Here is a 17,598-nt window from a genome sequence, read left to right on the forward strand (position 1 = left end):
CTCATTACTTTGTATTTATTGAGCACTCATCACGTTCCGGCCCCCTGACTCCAGTGACTGTATTACCTATGCCTACTCCTATCCCTAGATCTTTGGGAAAAGCTTCATAATCACAGATGGTCATAAAGACACATGATATAAGACAAACCTCTTGGGAACCCTGGAGTGTTTGATCTTTGGCCAGTCTGTCCCTGGCAAACTACAGAAATATATATGTTTATATATATATATATATATATATATATATTAAATCTTTGCTCATGTCTGTACAACATTGATCTCTGCTAATTGTTTAAAATAGAACTTGATTCTCTCTATTACAGCATCTTCTAAGCCTAATAACCTCACAACAAAAGGAGGCCTGGCTTCATAGATTGATGCAAATCTCCCAGAGCATTCCAAGTAGTCACTCTGAAGTTGCATGGCAATCTATTATCTATTTTTTTTTTTCTAGAGCTGATGTCCACAGGAGAACTAGGCAGGGGAGCACTTGGCAATTACATAGAAACATCCACAAGCTCAGTCTAAACCATGAGCGGCCACGACAGATGTTTTGGGAATGGAACTCTTATTTTCCAGACATTTCAGGTGGTTCCCCTGAGCTAGCCTGTGATAGTGAACACAGAGTTTCCTTGAATGCACATATGGACTGAGGGTACTTTTAAAAAGTTGTGACTACTTCATTCAACAAGTAGAGACCCTGGCCACCTTCCATGTTCTATCTGCTGTCCCCTCAACATGGTATCTTCAGCAGTTAAGAAAGTGACATTTCCTTCAACAATCAATGATTTCCCACTCCATGGCTAAGTGAAGAGCCAACAACTTCTCGGAACAGAAATAGCTCCTCCTTAGGTGTAAGCTCTGGCAGGAGTATGTTTCATGCCACAAGGCCTACTTCCTCAGACACTACTGGTGTGAGCCCACACCTTGCTTGGGGCTCTTTCTGTGTTAGCCAACAGAAAGGCTGCTGGTAGAGTAGGACACCAATGACAAGGTGACTATCACGTATTGCTGGTGGAAGGGGTGAGTGCTGGTCATGGGCCAGAGACTGGCTTTCAGTGTTTATATCACTAAGATATTGACCTTAGGAGATATTCTCACTAGGCTGCTCATCAACCCCCTCAGGGACCACCTCAGGATCCCAATCAACTTCAGAGACCTCCTGAGCCTGTACATTAGTCTCAGAGAACTCTTGGGATGGGTTGTCAGCCTCAGGGATGTCTTGTGATAACTCATTGATGGCAGGTGCTTTCTGAGCCACAGAGAACTCCTGGCATGGGTCTTCGGGGATCTCTTGGGTTGGCCTGCCAATTTCCATAAGGGTTTCCTGGGCCGTGCTACCAACGCTTACGGGGAATCTGTGAACCATCCTTCCCAGCTCTACTGAGACTTCCTGGCATAGCTGGTTACTCTCTGCAGGGTTGTCTTGACAAAGCTGGCAAATTTCCTCATAAACTTTCTGAGACAGCTGGCTGGCCTGGCATGGCTGGCATGTCTTGGTAGTGGTGTCATGGTTCTTCAGCAACAGCTTGCTGATGTCAGGGACCTCCTGGTTAGGTTCCTGGTTAGGCTGGCCAGTCTCCTCAAGGACATTCTGGCATGTCTGGCTGACCTCAGTAATATCCTGACTTTCTGGAGGGCAGATTTCCACAGGTGGCCCTTGAGGGGACTGAGCTGGCTGAGCAAGCTCTTGCTGTCTTTCTGTGTGCAACTCTGGTGTTCCATCTCCAGGAGTCTCCTGGAGCAACCCAAGGCTTTGCTTTTCTTCAGTCACATGTGTATTCATAGAGGAGTGATCACTGAAGCCAAAATGTGAGTTTCCATCCACTGCAGTAGGAGAGGAAGGGCCAGCACTGGACACGGTGCTAGAAGGCCCGCTGCTGTCTGTAAAGCAAAGTTAGGAGGTGAGCGCAAAAGGAGGCTCTATTCATGTGTGTACATTAAACGCTAGTGTGCATTAGCTTTACTGCTCATGTTTTGGAGAAAAGATTCATTCTTCCTAAATGTGGCAGATAAATGTATTTGCTCAGTTTAGAAATGGTCACACTAGCCCAATGCTAAGGCTCACCTAAGATTCAGGAAAATGAGGCCTACTTCATCTAGTTTTTACAAATATGCTCCGATCCCAACTCCAAATTCCCTTGGCTCTTCCTTCCTACTTTGGGTACATGTAAGCATTTTGTCCCAAAGGTTCACAATTACTCTTATATTTCAAAACTATGGGAAACACTTAAATACTGGTTATCAGGTTCCTTGTCCATAGTTTCCAGTTCTATACGTATAGTATAAAGATATGGATATGAAGAAGGAAAGAATAATATAATAATAAGAAAGGACAATATTATTCTGTTGGAATATTCCCAGTTAAAGGGATTATAGATGTGGCTCGGTGGCAGAATGCCAGCCTACCATGCAGAAAACTCAGGACTCAGTACTGCACAAACACCAGGAATGGCGGTGTGCACCTGTGACCTCAGCACCTGGTAGGTGGAAGGAGCAGAAGTTCAAGATCATCCTCAGCTATACACAGCAAGTCAAAGGGCAGCTTAGGCTATGTGAGACTGTCTTATCAAAACAAACAAACAAACAAACAAAAAAGGGAGAAAGGCTCTTAATTAAATGTGATGCCCACCTTTTGTTAAGAATCCTTTCTTTAGCAGTTCTTGACCTTTTGGCCAAAATCAAGTAAAGGATCATTCTTTAAAGATATCAGTGTGTTTCTAGAACAAGAGATATCTCAAGAATTAAGCAAGAAAATATAGAAAATCTTTATAAATCAGGAGTGAAACATGGTAGCTGCTCACACCTTCAACTGTAGCACCACCGAGTACTGAAAGTTCAAGGTCAGCCTGGGCTACTCTAAAGCTCTGATAAAGGCAGACAATGACAAAGTAAACCTGTAAATGAAGACACCAGGAAAGAACCAGAAGACAGAGAGCAGAGCCAGCTGCTTCGTGGCCTTCCTCAGGTCTCTGCTCTCACGCCTGCTGTCAGAGGAGCTGCCCTCCCCACTTGTCTGCTGTCCTTAGTCTCTCAGGTTGTTCTTGGTGACAATGTCAACAGTGACTGCAAGTTCTTAGGGTTTGGACCCAGTGGTAGGCAGGCACCAGTGAGGAACAGATCCTCTCCTCAGCATCCTGCCTACAGGCATGACTGAGACCACACAAACCCTTCATGGGGATGTGAAGTGAAGCTTTGTACTTCAGCCCTGGGGTGCTGCAGAACTGTGCTACTTTCTAGCACCCCATGTGGAGAAAAAAAAATCACTTTCTCTTTTCTTTGAGTTCTATCTTTACTTCTTGAGTGTTGGATCAAAGGTGTGTGCTGCCACCACAGCTGACCTAGATTGAAGGATGGTTTCTGTGAATTCCCTGAGACATATGTAAAGTTCAATGTGAATGGTTGTATATGTACCTTTTCCCTGGAATATAATCCATTATTTCTACAAGAACTTTATTAATGTCTATAACCTGCCCCCCCCCCCGCCAAAAACAAAACAAAGCCCTGAAGCATTGTCATCTGGGAATTCTCTTGTAGTTTTCCATGTTTAGGTGAGAGAGAGTGAGCGCACAAAGACCTGAGGGAGGTCACCAAGTGGCAGGCTCTGCTCTTTCTTCTCCTGGTTCTTTGATTTGTGCTTTTAGACAGTCTTGCTCCACACAGCCCTTTGCTAGCCTCAAGCCTTCAGCCTCTGTCTCCATGTGTCAGTCACAGCATATGCAGGCCTCATAAAGACTTTTCTTGATCTTTGCTTCTCTATACATTTCTATGTATCTAGGCTATCTTCTAGTCATTGTTAGCAAGGATTGATGTAGAGAGGCCAAAAGGGAGGTCAGGTGTAGACAGGTAAAGAGTCTCACCCCTTTTTATATAAAAGGTCCTGGGAATCACTGTCTTGAAGGAGACTTTTCAGTGGAACTGGAGGACAGAAGTAGCAACTTTTTGCTTTAGTTTGGAAATAGCACAGGAGACTGCTTCCCAGAAGGCCATTCCCATCTTTCTCTTTTTAAGTATCCCAGGGTGGTCTTGAGCTTACTTGTACCTCAAGCTGCCTAAACTCAAAATCCACCTCTGCCTTAGTGAACCATGATATACAGCGACTCATGGTGGGTTTTTTTTTTTTTTTTTTTGTTTTTTTGTTTTTGTTTGTTTTTTTTTGTTTTTTGTTTTTTGTTTTTATTCCTCTCTCAAGACAAACTCTGAGGAGCCCTGTCTATGTTGGAACTTGCTCTGCCTCCAGAGTGCTAGGATTAAAGGCGTGTATGGTCACTGCCTGGCTTTTATTATTGTTTTTTTCATCGTGTGTGTGTGTGTGTGTGTGTGTGTATGTGTGTGTGTGTGTGTGTGTGTATGTGTGTGTGTGTGTGTGTATGTGTGTGTGTGTGTGTGTGTGTGTGTGTGTGTGAGAGAGAGAGAGAGAGAGAGAGAGAGAGAGAGGATAGGAAAGAGAGGGAGAGGGAGAGAAGGAGAAGAAGAGGAAGAAGAGAGAGAGGAGGAGAGGGAAAGGGAGAAGGAGAGAGGGGGAGAAGGGGGGAGAAGGAGAGGGATAGGAGGAGAGGGAGAGGGAGAAGGAAAGAGAGAGGGAGAAGGAAAGAGAGAGGGAGAAGAAAAAGGAGAGGGAGAGGAAGAAAGAGAGGGAGAGGGAGGAGAGGGAAGAGAGGGAAAGGGAAAGAGAGGAGAGGAAGAGGAAGAAGAGGGAGAGGAAGAGAGGGAGAGGGAGAAGGAGAGAGGGGGAGAAGGAGAGGGATAGGAGGAGAGGGAGAGGAAAGAGAGGGAGGGGGAGAGGGAGAGGGAGAAGAAAAGGGAGGAGAGGGAGAAAGAGAGGGAGAAGGAGAGGGAGAAGGAGAGGGAGAAGGAGAGGGAGAGAAAGAGGGAGAGGGAGGAGTGTGTTTTAGAGGTGTCAGACTGCCCTGGAGCTGAAGTTGCAGGAGTTGTGAGCCACAGGATGTGGGCTCTGGGAGTCAGATGGAGGTCCTCTGGAGGACTGTTACATGCTCTTAGCTGCTGAAACTGCTGAGCCAGCGCTTCAGCCCCAGTCCTTGTCTTTAACCCTCACTTTCTTAACTTTCATGGGAAAACCGCTCCACCCCTCTTGGTTCTTAATTAGAAAACTAAAAAAGTTTACTTACACCAAGGTGGCTTTTCAGAGCGATGTCGAAGTTGCAGGGGTGGCGAGTGCAGAGCCCGAGGCGGGGAAAACGGGCTGTCTGAGGCCTGGTGGCTGTGCATAGCGTCAAAGAGGGCTGGAGCGGTGGAGGGAGAGGCATGTGAAAAAAGGCCCACGACAAACAACCCAGGCTCTCAACCTAACCACGGTCACGAGACCCTCTGGCTGAGAAGAAATGTACCCTAGAGACCTTTGCAAATTTTTTTAAACTTTATGGTCCTTTCCAAATATCCAGTTATTAATATGTTTGTTTACAAAATAATGGGTTTAATGATGGCATTTTCATACATATGCATTATTATAATTTGTTCATGTTTATCTGCCATTACTCTGTCCTGTCCCTTTCCGTCGATCCCCTACTTTCCAACAGACTCATGTCACACACACACACACATACACAACACACACACACACACACACACACACGTTTGATTCCATAATACCAAAAATGCTTTTAAAATGTAGATGATAGCTCCAAGGGCTAAGGAGCCAGCTGCTAAGGCTGCTGGCCTGAGTGTGGGCCGAGGACCCACATGGTGGACAGAGACGCAGGTTCCCTCAATCTGCCTCTGCCTCGTCCCCTAACACAGAAAGATTAAACAACTTTGACATTACTTTGCAAATGAAAACTTGATTCTCTTTTGCTGCATTCAATTTTTTTCTGTTTTCTGCCACACGTGGTGCTATGCACCTTTGATCCCAGCTTTGTCTTTCTTTTCCTTTTTAACGTAGTTTCTCCTAATTTTTCAACAAAACCTACAGAATATTGTTTACTGGATCATATTAAACTTATAAATTACCTTGGGAAAAGGTGATTTTTTTTATTCTCTTTTTTTTTGTATGTGGGTGTAAGTATGCATATATGTTCATCTATGTGTGCACGCATGTGCATGTCCTCATGTAGAAGTCAGAGGTTGATGCCATATGTGCTCTTAGATTGTTCTCCAACTTTTAAAATTTAACTTTATGTGTATATACGTTTTGGCCACATGTATCTCTGTGCAGCATGCATGCCTAGTGCCAGAAGAGAATTTTAGAACTTGGATTCTTTAGAACTGGAGTGACAGATGATGGTACCCTGCCATGTGGGTAATGGGATCAAAGCTAGGTCCTTGGAAAGAAGAGCCAGTGCTCTTAACTCCTGCAGTATTTATGCATGTATATGTGTGTTCATGTGTGCATAAACAATCTAAAGCATGTGGGTGAAGGTCAGGAAACAACTTAGGGGAGTTGGTTCTCTCCTACCATGTAGGTCCCAGGGATCAAATTCACATCATCAGGAATGATAGCAACTACCTTTACCTGCTGAGCTACCGCGCTGGCCCCAATTGTATGCTGTTAAAGTCACTTCTATGTCTTTGTGGTTGTCTAACTATGGGTTTTCTTTTTATCTCACAAACTATTCATTTATTTACTTTTTTATATTTAAGTTTCACGGTGAAGTAACAACTCTGCAGGTCTGCCCTCTTTCAAAAAAACATGTCCCATCAACATCAACTGTGCAGCTGCCACTAAAGAGGAAGATGACATCTCAGGACTGAGGCCGATGCTCCAACAAGTGCACAACACACCAGTCAGCCCTAGCCTCCTGTCACAGAGCCTTTAAACCTAGGGAGACTCAGACTTCTTCCTGGAAATAGAACAAGTAAATTAATTCCAGAGTTTGTCTGTTTGGCTGTCTGTTTTCTTAAAATGTCTAAAACAAAGTCAGGATAAGTTTTAAAATATCCTCTTGATCTATTCTAAATTATAAAGTTATAAAATACAAGCTTCCAGTGCAATAACCTCCTATGACTATTACTTCACACAGCTCACTGTGGAGCTACAAGAGGCTCTTCTGCCACAAGATGTAAGCAAAGGGGAAAAACCAGTGCCATCTGCATGATCCTTTCTCTACAAACTGATGTTGGATAGGAAACACAAACTTTAAAAAGAGAGGGAGGGAAGGAGGGAGAGCAAGAGGGATAATTCTACTTTGACGTTAAGCCCTATAAGCAGATTTTTGTTTTCAGTGAGGAGCTGAATTTGGCTCTTTTATTTCAAGAAGTATCAAATGGGGAGGGAAGATGGTTTAGTGTGTAAAGGTACTTGCTGACAAGGCTGACCTCAGTCTGACCTCTGGGACCGACATCATGGGAGGAATGAACCAACTCTTGCAAGTTGTCCTTTGACCTTGACACGTGTGCCATGGTTCACACACATCTTCCCCCCAACTCATAAAATAAATAAGAGTTATCAGACAGTCTTAGACTAGAGCCTAGGTCAGGAACTTCAGTACACTGCAAGTCAACAGTCTTGTTAAAAAGAAAAGCTTTACCGGCAGCACTAATGAACTGAGGACAGATGATTCATGATCTGTGCTGCTTAGTGTTTCTGTCAGTCTGACACAGCTGGGGGCATCTGCAAGTGAGACCCTCAGTCTGACACAGCTGGGGGCATCTGCAAGTGAGACCCTCAGTCTGACACAGCTGGGGGCATCTGCAAGTGAGACCCTCAACTGAGAAAAGGCCTCTATCAGAGTGGCCTGTAGGAAAGTCTGAGGGCCAGTTTCTTGATTAATGGTTGAAGTGGGAGGGTCCAGCTCACATGGGCAGTGCCACCTCAGGCCAGGTGACCCTAGGAGGTATAAAAAAAGTTATTTAAGGATGGCTCAACGGTTAACAGCACTAGTTGCTCTTGTAGGAGATTTGGGCTCTGTTCTCAGAGCCTCTATGGTGGCTCACAACCGTTTGTAACTCCAATTTCAGAGGATTTGACTGTCTTTTCTATTTTCTACAGGAAGTAGGCCTCAGGCACACATAAGGTATGCCTATATACATGCAGTCAAACACTCATACATATAAAATAAAAATCAACCAATCAACCAATCAATGAAAGTAAAAGGAAGGTAGCTGAATGTAAACAGAGAACAAGCCAATAATCAGCACTCCTCCATAATTGCTGCCTTCAAATCTCAGCCTTGAGTTTCTCCCCGACTCACTTCATGATATAAAATGAAATAAACTCTTTCTCCTCAAGCTGCTTTTGGCTGTAATATTTATAGCAATAGAAAGCAATCAAGGACAGCATCATGTCAGCTTACACTAGAAAACAGATATGGGCCACCAGTATGATCAAGAAAAATCTGTCTATTTTGATAGCTGAAGTCCGAAAAGTCAAGTGACCATGTAATCTTTGCTCCCTACAGCCCCATGTTTTTCAGTTTGGATCAATGTCCTTTGGCTGGCAAGCCTCCATATTTGGTTCCTAACTGTCCATGTGTGTTAGTGCGCATGTATGTGTGGATGAGTGTTGAAGCTAGAAGACAACCTTGGGTAAATGTCCTTAGGCAGCATCAGCATTCCCACTCTTTTCTTGTTCTTCACTGGCACTAGCCAAGTAGGCTAGGCTGGCCAGCTTATAATAACCCTCAGGGTGTGTGCGTGTGTGTGTGTGTGTGTGTGTGTGTATGTGTATTTGTGTGTGTGCCCTACCTAGTGCTGGGTCTATATGTATGCTACCATACCTTATTCTTTTTAAAGATTTATTATTGTTTTTAAAATTAAGAATTATGTGTATGTGTACCTACTTAGCTATATGTCCATCATACACATGAAACTGCCTGCAGAGGCCAGAAGAAGAGCCCATGGAACTGGGGTTTTGGAAAGTTGTGAGATGCCTAATGTGGATGCTGGGAACTGAACCTGGGTCTTATATGTAGGAGTACTGGTGCCTGCCAAGGCCAAAAGAGGATGTTGGATTCCCAGGAGCTGGAGTTACAGGTAGTTGTGGGCCATCTTACATGGATACTGGCAATTGAATTTAGCTCCTCTGCAAGAACAGTTAGTTTTTTGAGACAGGGTTTCTCATGTAGCCCTGGCTGTACTAGAGCTCACTATGTAGACAATGCTGGACTCAAACTAAGAGATCTACCTGCCTCTAACTCTCCAGTGCTAGGGCTAAAAGCATGCACTGCTAGGCCAGCTCAGCTTTTTAAAATACAGGCTACAGGGATCAAAATCAGGTTTTTGTGCTTACAACACAAGTACTTTACTCTGAGACATCTCTGCAGCACCCTATCATACTCACAGTCTCTCTTTCTCTCTCTGTCTCTCCTTTCTTTCCTTGTGCTGCTGAGGGCTCTGTGTTTGCTAGACAAACACAATCACTGAGTTAAACTCCCTACTTCCTATTTTCAATTCTGTTTTATATTCCTTTATTTATGTGTATGTGTATCTGTGTTTCTATCTATGTGCATCTGTGCATCTATGTGCATCTGTGCATCTATGTGCATCTGTGTATCTATGTGCATCTGTGTATCTATGTGCTTCTGTGTATCTATGTACATCTGTGCATCTATGTGCATCTGTGTATCTGTGTATCTATGTGCATCTGTGTATCTATGTGCATCTGTGTATCTATGTGCATCTGTGTATCTATGTGCATCTGTGTTTCTATCTATGTGCATCTGTGTATCTATGTGTATCTGTGTATCTATGTGCATCTGTGTATCTATGTGCATCTGTGTATCTATGTGCATCTGTGTATCTATGTACATCTGTGCATCTATGTGCATCTGTGTATCTATGTGCATCTGTGTATCTATGTGCATCTGTGTATCTATGTGCATCTGTGTATCTATGTGCATCTGTGTATCTATGTACATCTGTGTATCTATGTACATCTGTGTATCTATGTGCATCTGTGTTTCTATCTATGTGCATCTGTGTTTCTATCTATGTGCATCTGTGTATCTATGTGCATCTGTGTATCTATGTGCATCTGTGTATCTATGTGCATCTGTGTATCTATGTACATCTGTGTATCTATGTATATCTGTGTATCTATGTGCATCTGTGTATCTATGTGCATCTGTGTTTCTATCTATGTGCATCTGTGTATCTATGTGCATCTGTGTATCTATGTGCAACTGTGTTCCTATCTATGTGCATCTGTGTATCTATGTGCATCTGTGTATCTATGTGCATCTGTGTTTCAGTGCCCATGGAGGCCAGCAGAAGGTGTCAGAGTCCCTAGAGCTGGAGTAACAGACCGGAGACTGTGAATCACTTGACGTGGGTGCTGGGAAAAGAGCTCTGGTCCTCTGCAAGAGCAGCGAGCACTCTTAACTGCTGAGCCATCTCTCCTGCCCCCAATTTAAATTCATTATTTTCTCATGTTCTACAACAAGGTATGGAGGTAGAGATACAAACAGCACTTCCCATACCTGCAGATGCCTGTGCATGGGCATCATTGTGGCGCTGGCAGACTTTAGTCAAGAATTCACTCACTTGGCGCAAGGAAAGGGCATTATGCAGTGTTTCCAGGGGGTAGATGGTAGGTACCATGGAGCACCCTTCAAATCCTGTTGGAAAAGAGATGAACAAAGTCAATGTTATTCCCACCAGATACACTCCAACTGGCCAAGAAAGGATGGAGAGTCCCTGAGAGCCATCAGGAGCATCTGTGGCTTTTAGATAATGGGGTATTCAAGATCTCCAGGAAAAGGAACTCTTTAGGGCCCTTCAGGAAGTCTATTACCTCACCTCCAATCATCCCAAATGTCCACCCGTTAAAGCCTCCAGGTGATCGAATCACCTCTCACCCTACCTATGGAGAGTCTACAGCATCCTGTGGACTAACAAGAGCACCAGCACTGCTCTTGTGCCTTTTGGGGCAATAAAACAAGGATCAAGAGGTAAGGGGTTGAAACTGTAGATCTAACATGAGGCAGTGGGTCATGGAGCTTGGAAAGAACAGCAGATTTCAGGGACCATGAAAAAAAAAAAGAACAGATTAAGGAGAAGGGCATGGAATCCAAGGAGGGGTTCATGCAAACTTAGGATATGGGTAGAGGGGCTAGAATACTTGGATGCAAACTGGAGCATGCAATACATGAAGCTCAGCTGAGGAAAACCACATGCATGAGCAGGGTAGGAGATGGGAGTTCTTTCTTGGTCATTTCCATCACATCAAAGTTTTTTCCTTATGCTCTACTGTAACATCCTGGGCTTGCTAGGTTTTCTCTATTACACCAAGAAAATGAGGCAACTCTTGCCCCTCCAAAAATACCAGATAATACAGGTCTACAAGTCTCAGTAGGGTCAAAGGTAGATATCAATTCATAACCCTACTCCTGGGACTATTAATGGAAAAAACCTGCTCCCTCTGAAGGATCAAGAACATGTCCTAAGCACTTTCTCAACCCCAGATGGTTCCAATGCTTCTCTGTAAAGGAACTAAGGACAAGGAGGGAAAAGACTTAGTCTCTTCTTCACCAACAAGTAAAAGTCCTGGCTCAACGTTCCCATACCTGATCATCTCTTAACTTCCAGTTTTGCTTGTCTTGTTTGCTTGTAAACACTTGACGCCCTGTGCCTTGGCTTCCTTTTTAATCTAGTGGCAGGGGAGAGAGGAGTCTCTAGCTCATCAGAGTGCTTAGGAAAATGTTTGGTTTTGAAGATGATGGTAGTAGAAGATTAGAGAGATAAGAACAGATTTAAAAAAATAAATAAATCAAAACACAGATTCCAGGGCAAGAGATTACTCCTATGCTGAGTGGACTGTGTAACATTAGAGGGAAGTAAGAGAGGAGACTAGAAGGGAGATGAGCAGCCAATGCTACAGCTACCAGGCAGCCTGGCCCCAATCCCAATGAAGCAACTAATGCAAGTCACAAAACCTCAGACACTAGATAGGCTCTCCAGCCAGAAATGCAGTAAGCGAAGCAATCAGTCTCAGGCAGGGTAGTGGCGGCAGCCAGCCTGTGGCAGGGGTACCGTAGAGGCACTCGGGGTCATCCTGGCCTGAGCGCAGCCAGTTCCGGAAGAGGCGCAGGTGGTAGGAGCACTGGTGCAGGTGGTGCGCCAGCGTGGCATCCAAGGAGACTGGCCAGCCCCTTGGGCAGTCAGAGGAAAGAGTGCGCAGCAGCCGGACCACAGGGTGCTGGTCATCCAGCAGCTCTGCAGGGGACAGGGACCACGATAGGAAGCACAAAGATAAAGAAGAGGGAGAGACAATGAGGGGCACTGACTGACACAGTGTCACTAAGAGTGGGGGCCACTTTGACCCAAGGTCAGCTAAGGAAGAAGGAGAGATGGTCAGAGTAACGGTCCACCCCTCACTCGGAAGACTCAGAGAAAGCATTAATGAGACCCTAAAACTCCAGTCCCCCTTCCTCCTTGAGCACAATTTGTGCTTGTGAAAACAGTTGCGTCATTCTGGGAAAGGGTGAGCTTGCAGTTCTGGAGCCAGGAGCCCAGACTAGAGCTCAGTATCTCTGATGCATCTTACACTAAACCCTAGGGCCCACTTCTCAGACAAATGCATTTTATGAGGTTGGGAAAGAGATGAAGAGATTCAGAGTCGCTCCGAGAAGAAGGTCAAAATGACACTAGTCAGCACGGCAGCGCTAGAACTGAAGACAGCCCAGAAGGCCGCGTGCTGCCGCAGTGCAGACTGAAGGCAGCCACAGGCAGAACTGGTGCCAGGTGGCTGGCACAGAATGCTGGCGGGAAACCAGGAGTAGGACTCCTTTGAAGCAGTGAAGGGTAAAAACAGAAAACAAAAAATAAACATCAGACTCTGGCCTTTCTAATACAAACACGACTACCTGTCCTTTACCTTACTCTTGTACAAATAAACTCTCAGAATACGGGGGTGCGAGTGCTGTATCCCTCACTGGGGCCAAAGGTTGAATAATTTTATGTTTTCTTTCCACTGATGATCAACCTCTGCTTTGTTCAGCTGGTGTGGAAGAGCTTTGACTTGGAATTCCTCATACTTTCAGCTGCTTGGCAAACTCTGTGGATGCCTGGGATTCAGCAGCAGAAGTGTTGAAGGCATCGAAAGTCATGTGACGAAGGGTACAAGAGGAACAGCAGTGTAAGATCTTGGAGGAAATCTATGGGGGTGAAGACCTTGTGTGACCATGAGCAAGGGCTAGATACAGAATGTCAGCGCAGAAAAGGGAGGAGGGTCAAGGCAGCTGAGAAAGACTGCTCAGAACTTCCAGGTCAGAACCATCTCACCTGGTGGTCCCATGAGACTGTAGTTTCTGAAGAGCTTGGTCTTTGGATGTCAAGAGAACACTCAACCCTTCCTGGACTAGTCCAGTTAGCACAGACTGTACCAACGGTCACACAGCTGTGCGGGACAAATCTGTTGGGCACTCTGACTCTGGATGACAGTGAGCCACCATCTCTTTCCCACTAGATTAATTTGCTTTGGTGAGTTCAGCACATAGTTTAGTGATACACCACACCTGTGGCTGTAGTCACAGGATACTATCTAGCTCATCAGGAACACAGGCAGGGATGATATAACTAGGGGCTACTTTTCCATTAAAGTATGGAGACAGTATTGCCTTATCTTTTTTTAAAGCCAGGTCTAGCTTTGGGGGTGTTTGTTTTTCAACTGCTGTTGCAAAGCCAGGCATCATGCAAGGAGACGGTAATGATGGGCAGTAGGCTGGCATCCTGTTATGAAGAATCTGCCATGAGCTCCGGAACTGTTGAGTCAGTAAGGCAAGAGCTTGGCAGTGAGGTAGAGCTCTCATGTATAAGTTAAGGGCTAAATTCCATCAAGATGATCGTCTATGCCAAATACAAGAGCTCCAAATATTTTATTATAACAAACAGGTAGATCCCAGACTCTGGGATTTGCAAGCATATTTACCTCCTAGCTCAAACACAGGAAAAACAGGCCGCTAGAAGCACCCTGAGGATATGTGCAGCTTTGTCAGAGACCTTGGGTTGCTCTCCTGAACTACACCTGAATTATCCAGGCCTTTCTTCCTTTCCTTCTTACAGTAAAATTAATTCTTGTTTTCTCAGCTGCTGAGTCTGCCAACCAAGGCTTCAGAGAAGTGGAATATAGTTTTGAGGATTTGTTTTATGAATCTGGATCTTTTCTATGGCACCTAAGAAACTAGGAGATATGTGGCTTAGCTCTTACTTCAGGGTACCAAGCACCTCACACTCCAGGTCCTCCTGAGTCCGAGTCCCAGGCTTGGGGTTGGGCACGACCTTCTCCCCTAATGACTGTGCTGTGAGGCTATGAGTTAGGACAGACACATCACTATGAATGGAGATGTCAGCCACAGGCAGAAGAGCAACTCTGGAGGTGGAGACAGACTGAATAAATATAGAGTCGCCAACCTAGGGAGAGATTTCAGCAGTATCTAGAAGATGCGTATGACCTGGCCAGGCTAAAGTCTAACACCTGCCACTGTAAGGCAGCTGGTGGGCGTGGGTGGGTACAGGAAATGAAAATAATTTTACTTTCCTCAGAGAGTCTCAGCTCTCCACAGAAGAAAACCATATCTAACAAAACTGGATTTACTTGGAGACAAGATACAACACAGAGGAGGAAAACTAAGACATAAAAATGAAGGTTCATGTGGGTCTTAGGTTCTCTTGCTGTGCCCCACAGAGGCCATCACCCTTCACAGTGCAGTGTCCACACACCTAGTTCTTCTAGATTCTTACACTATTACTCATTCCTAAACTTTGCCAGGATTCTCATCTCAACTCTTCACTCCCAGCTTCTCTGAGACAGTGTTGCCACAGGTACATCTGGCCTCAGGAAACTGAAAACTCAAGATTCAGAGGCTGGGGTCTAGCTCACTGGCAGAGAGAGCATACAGCTAGCATACACAAGTACCTGGGTTCAACCTCCAGCACTAACCACTCAGCCAAAAAGAGAAAAGGAAAAAGAAACAGAAAGGAGAGAAAGAACCATCAAGCTTTCTCCTTACCTAATACCTCCCTTAATTTTCCTTTTTTCTTTTATCCCAAAACAATCTGGGCCCCTGTTTTCTAGGCTCAGGCACTAGGTTAGTAAAACATAAAGCAGATGTCAGGAACACAAGAGCCACACAAAGTACACAAAATGGCAGGAGACAGGTATATGGAGATGGTAAGTTATATATCCAATGCCAAAGCTCTTATAAGTAACTGCAGGGTTGCTCCAAAAGAAGAACACACTCATCACTGACCCCATCAAAAAAGCTGGAGAATAAACCAGGAAGGTCAAAATTATACAAACTGAGATAGCAGGGAGAGAAGAAATGAGCCCAGGATGGGTAATGCTATTCTCATCTAAGGAGGAGACCTAGTCTGTCTGCAAACAGTCTGACAGGTATGTGATAGGAAAGGGAGAGTCATAAGTGATGCTTTGGTGCTGATGCTGACAAAAGTAATGTAATGATGATGGTGGTGATTATGGAAATCAGACCCTGAGTTGCCACAGGGATAGGTCAGCCTATCCAACTTACAGCCATTGCTAAGGCTGCCACAAGGGAAATGCCCCAGGAGGGACACTTAGTGAGGGGCTCATTCAGAGAAAGCAGGGTGTCAATATAGTGGAAGGAGAGGCAAAGTCAGTGTCGAACTCAGGGTGAAGTGTGTGGAGGTGACATGAGGAGGAGGGATGATGCTGAGTCAGAAGCAAACGTACCGTTAGTCGGATGCTTTGCAAACGACACAGAAAATCGTTTTACGGCCGGGACAAACAAGAGCTCTGGGGAGAAAAGACATCACGGGGATTATACCCACCCCTGTGCCCGCCCTCGGCTTTGGAACCTGCCCACTGTGTACTTGGTTCTTTACCTTGTCATGTAATCTGGTCCCATCCCCATCCCTTGGATCCTGACAACAACATTCACTGACGTCCTTTGCTGTAATCTCTCAGCAGTTGGTGTTACTTCTACCACGGCATGGTCCCACCAAACAACCCTAATTTCACCACCATGTTTTTCTCCTAGCCACATGGAAGTAAAGTCTGTGTAGAAACTTCCCTCCCTTCCCCCAGTGTCCTTACATGTCATCTTTTCACCTTAGTTGAGTGACCTCCACATCCCTAACCCTGATTCCCTGAAATTTAGCCAGACTCCACTGCATTCCTCCTGACCATAGATCATCCTCTTGGTCCTCACCCCTAAGGCCAGAATCCAGGAAAGAGTACACACGGGTGCAGCCAGGCTGTGTGTGGGAGATTATGAAGGGAGAAGCATAAATAAGTAGAGTTTGTATGGTGAGAGGGAATGCAAATGGAGGAGCGGAGGGGTCCTGGCTCCTTCTCCATTTATTATCCATGAAGAAAGCTTGGTATAAGGCCTCTGCCAGTACCATCTTAAGCATGAAGAGTTCTGGAGCTCTATGCTTGCTGGGGGATAAGTTGAGAGAGAGAGAGAGAGAAAGAAAGAGAGAGTGAGAAAGAGAGAGAGAGATGCCCCCCAAAACCACCCACATACCATCTCGGTGCTTTAGACTGGCAGGTGGGAGCTTTTTGCCATGGGTGCGGGCGTAGTCCTGAAGATTCGGAGCGCTGGAGGAGCCACCCAGCACTGTGGTGCTGAACAGCCCTGTGCACTGTGAGCCTGCAAGGCCGGGAGCACATTAGTAGCCACACAAAGCTGCGTTGAAAACATCCAATTCCACCGTACAACAAAAGACACACACAGCCAAGTACACACAAAGTGTTCACTACTGTCCTTAGCCACACCAGGCAAGCAAAGTAGCAAATCTCCAAAATATCTACATGGCAGAGACAAAAGGCCACTACAAAAATGGTTAGTCTTATTAGGTACTCAAAGCCACTGAGGGGGACTGTGCTTTCCAGGTGGCTCTCTAATGAAAGAATAGGTAAGTCTTCCTAAACTTTTAAGTCTTTGTATGGGAGGAAGGGACAATGCATGTCATGGCACCCACTGGAGGTCAGAGGACAACTTGCTGCACTCGATCCTCTCCATCCACCATGAGAGTCCCAGGGATTAAACTCAGGCCAAGTTTGGCAGCAAGTGAGTTCTGTCATCACTGAGACCTCACCGGCCCACGCTCTCCTAAACATGGCATCCTACACTCTGGACACAAGGTTTGAGAGACCTAGAAATCTAGCCCCTTGTAGGTTTGAAAGGGAAAGGCTTTCACTGAAGCTAGAGGCTGAGTTTTAGGTACTTGGCTGGCATACAATTCCATCACCCACATCCTCCAGAGATTCTTTTCCACTTACAAGTTTGAGCCTTGTACTTTTAAAGCCAAAGGAGACTCAGGGACATCTAGTGTAACTTTCTCACTTTATATACTAGGTGAAGAAACAGATCCAAAGGGTCTGTCTCCTTTGCTCCGGGTCACAGTACAGGAGCTAAGGGGAACAGGAGTCTAGATCTCTTTACTCCAAGGACTGTGTTTGGTTAGAAAAGAGGGTGTTTTTTTTTTGTTTTGTTTCCACAGAGAAACAGCATAGATTCTGAAATCAAGATGGACACAAATCAGAAGATAGATGTGAAGTCAGCTGCTCATAAAGTAGGCTGTACATGCCAATTATGTGCTGCACCCTATTAAGACTGAAAGTAGGAAACAACAACAAAGAATATTTAGTTTAGTTTTGTTTTGTTTGCTCTGAAAAGTTTATTGTCTTGCAAGCCCTGTGATCAAAACCAGCTGCTCACA

General features: G+C 45.1%; 1 protein-coding gene across 19 annotated transcripts in view; it reads right to left on the reverse strand.

The window, feature by feature from the left end:
• Nucleotides 1-5: 5 nt before the first annotated feature.
• The window catches only part of PPIP5K1 (diphosphoinositol pentakisphosphate kinase 1), a 41,547-nt gene continuing 23,954 nt past the window's right edge, over nt 6-17,598 (reverse strand). For 7 of the 19 annotated variants that reach the window (XM_080931738.1, XM_080931740.1, XM_080931741.1 and 4 more), the window contains 5 exons: nt 16,401-16,526; nt 15,605-15,667; nt 10,374-10,511; nt 5,130-5,243; nt 7-1,884 (listed from right to left, as the gene is read on the reverse strand). In XM_080931738.1, coding sequence (XP_080787864.1) covers nt 1,085-1,884; nt 5,130-5,243; nt 10,374-10,511; nt 15,605-15,667; nt 16,401-16,526 — 1,241 coding nt within the window. In that variant the 3' untranslated portion in view covers nt 7-1,084. Of the gene's footprint in view, nt 1,885-5,129; nt 5,244-10,373; nt 10,512-11,925; nt 12,109-15,604; nt 15,668-16,400; nt 16,527-17,598 lie in introns of all 19 variants that reach the window. The other 12 variants (XM_080931739.1, XM_080931745.1, XM_080931730.1 and 9 more) reach the window with 12 other exon arrangements.

Source organism: Micromys minutus, assembly GCF_963924665.1.
Source record: "Micromys minutus genome assembly, chromosome: 17".
In the NCBI taxonomy this organism is placed as follows: Eukaryota; Metazoa; Chordata; class Mammalia; order Rodentia; family Muridae; genus Micromys; species Micromys minutus.